Source organism: Glycine soja, chromosome 2 (genome assembly GCF_004193775.1).
Source record: "Glycine soja cultivar W05 chromosome 2, ASM419377v2, whole genome shotgun sequence".
Taxonomy (NCBI): Eukaryota; Viridiplantae; Streptophyta; class Magnoliopsida; order Fabales; family Fabaceae; genus Glycine; species Glycine soja.
The window spans coordinates 8,844,278-8,847,173 of NC_041003.1; the positions used below are offsets into that span (position 1 = coordinate 8,844,278).

General features: G+C 42.6%; 1 protein-coding gene across 1 annotated transcript; it reads right to left on the reverse strand.

Moving 5' to 3' along the window:
* Positions 1–337: 337 nt before the first annotated feature.
* On the reverse strand, positions 338–2,533 carry LOC114385699 (protein ASPARTIC PROTEASE IN GUARD CELL 1-like). The gene has a single exon (XM_028345739.1). The coding sequence runs from the start codon at positions 2,157–2,159 to the stop codon at positions 705–707; it is 1,455 nt and encodes a 484-aa protein (XP_028201540.1). The 5' UTR covers positions 2,160–2,533; the 3' UTR covers positions 338–704.
* Positions 2,534–2,896: the final 363 nt, after the last annotated feature.

Below are 2,896 nucleotides of genomic sequence, written 5' to 3' on the forward strand. Positions count from 1 at the left end.
ATAGTTTATTATTTTGTTGTCATTTTATACTTTTTAGTTACTTCAACAATTAATTTTACCGAATACTTCTAATTTAGACTATTTCCGGCAAAACATTTCAGTTAACTTTTATTTTTTTTTCTAGTTAAGAAGCTTATTTAATTGTTCGGTAAACAAGTTTTTGAAGTATCTTTTCGATAACTTCTAGCATTTCTTGAAACATTTTAAACACTAGTTTCTAGCTTTTATATTTTCTTTTCTTTTTATCTTTAATATATTTATTAAATTTTTTTATTACTTTTTTTAAAATTAATCATGAATTTAATTATTTTTTATGTCATTTTATACTTTTTAACTATTACAACACCTAATTTTACTTATCACTTATAATTTAATAAGCTAACTTTTCACCTAATTTTACAAAACCTAACCAAAGAAATACCTTTATCTAAATCTAAACTTGGCCCTCACCATTTTATAAGCACCACTTCCTCCTCACCCACTCACTCACTCTACATTTTAGCACCATTCGGCTGGCCCAACTTACATTGTACCTTATCCGAATGGTCCCAAACGTTACAGTTGCAAATAAAAATAAAAACAAATTATCCCTTTCCCTTACTCCACCGTTACAAATTCTGAAAATTAAAAACAAATATTAAATTAAATTAAAAGTAAGCACGAGATTCTTCTGTTCTACGTATACCACGCACGCTTTTCCACTATTAGCAGCTATCAGCAGAGAATCCAACGAGCGAGTTCGCGATATCGAAACCGACACGTGTCCCCTGCTGCTGCACGTTCCCCATGATTGAAAGCGACGACGTCGTGGGCGCAAACGCGAAGCAGAACGTCCCCACCGAGTCAACCGGTATCAGGTAATTCCTCGCTGGTAACGGTAACTCCCTCCCTTCGGGAAAATGAAACGACACCGTCGGAACCTGCACACTCTCCCTCGATGACAAGTCGTAGCATGTATCAAACAACGACACGCCGTTCGCCTTCGGAATCCCCTTCGCCCCCTTCACAAACGCGTCGCGGAGCGCGTCGTAAACCTCACTCCTAAGCCGCGTCACCGCCGTGCCGGAATCGATAATAATCCCTCCGCCGCCGATGGCGTCAACCTCAAAAATCGATTCCGGAATCGGAAGAGCTTCTCCGCCAACGCTGATTCCTTTCAATCCGAGATAATAAAACGTGTCGAGCTCGGGATTCCGCATTAACGGCGCAGTAACGACGTTTCGAGGCAACGGAGAGTTGAACTCCAGAGTTGAAACGGCGTCGGAGTCGCGGTTCACGAGGCAGTAAGAAAACGACGTCGCGTTGACCTGTGCTGGAAAAGAGAGCTTTCCGCCGCCGAGGCCGAGCAAACCGGCGGCGCCGACGAACAGTCCTTCGTTGTTGTGGCCGCATCCGATGGCTACGTTCTCCACCGCCGCCGTGCCGAGCGTCACCGTCTCCGTGGCGAACTCTCCGACGGTGTATGATCCGTCGCCATAGGAGACTTCGTAGAGGCACGTGCCGTTGCGGCACTCGGAGAGGTCCAGGGACTTACACTGCGGCGCGTCGCAGCGGATCGGAGAGTACGAATTCGACGAAACTGGGTCGAAAATTGGATCCGATTGTTGGTAGCATTCGGAGCACGGCGCGCATTGGATCCAGCTCACGTCGCTTCCCGTGTCGAGCACCACGTAGGCCTGACTCGGTGGCTTTCCGATTCCGACTCGGAGGAAGTACTCGCCGCTTCCCTGACTCGTTCCCGACACAACAGGACCTTGTAGCGCGTTGGCTTCGAACTCGGCGTTTGACTCGGCCGGGTGGAGATCCGAGTTCGAGACGCGTTTCAGAACGAGATCCAGGCGAGTTTGTAAAGATTTGACTCGGGCTGAGTCGCGAGCGAGTCGAGATAAGGTTAGCGATTTGTAGTCTCTGTGGGAGGGTTTCTGAATTGAGGCTCGGGAACGTAAGTGAATACCAAACGACGACGATAGAAGCGAGGCTTCTTGTTGTCGTTGGTGTTGGTTAAGGTGATGGGGGGTGAAGGCAACGGCATTGTGTGCGTTTTGGAGGGAGGAAACGACGTCGAGGAGTGTCGTTTTGGAGGAGTGTGGTGTGCTTCGGGAGTGTGTTAAGGCAAAGAGGAGGAAAAGTGGGAAGAAGAGATAAGTGAGAGGTGCCATTAGATAGTAGTGAATGTGTGAAGTTATGGTAAATAGGGTTCGGGTTTTGGGGGTTTTATTTTGGGATGAGAAGGGTTCACGTCAAGATTATTGGATTTTAACAAAGAAAGAGGAAGCTTTGGATGATTTGTTGGGAAAGCTTCGTTTTGGCATTGTATGTTGTTTAACAACGAGGAAAGAGTTATGCAAGCTTTGTGTTTTGGGGTTTAATAGAGTAAATGTTGGGTTATTTTATCTATTCCCTCATATTAACACTGACTATGGGTCTTGCTTTTTCTTGTTTGGTCAGTGGGGTTTTTGGTCTTGGGAAAGCCGAAAGCTGGTTGTAATGAGAGCTTATAGCTTTATTGGTGGTTGATTAATTAAGATTTAAGAGACTTAAATGTAGGTGTTATTATTGGGATAAGCGCGGTTAGTGTGGGACGATGCTGGTCAAATGGTATCTTTACTTTGAAACTCATTCGATGTAGTACTATACATTTGGGAAAATTTCCCGTTATTCATTAATTTGATAATCCTATATTATTACAAAAATTATGATAAAATAAAAAATACTATTAATTGTAATATATTTATTTTTTTCTGACATGATATTGTAACGACATACATCAATAATTAATATTGTTCGGGTATTATGAATCATTTGATTAAAAAAATATAAGTTGTTATAGTTTATGTCTACTGTTTAGATATTATAAATTTTTTTCAGTTTTAATTTATTTTTTTCACAACTATAG

Bases quoted from the DNA above. Each gene is read 5' to 3' on its own strand.
- LOC114385699 (XM_028345739.1), bottom strand. From the start codon at position 2,159: ATGGCACCTCTCACTTATCTCTTCTTCCCACTTTTCCTCCTCTTTGCC.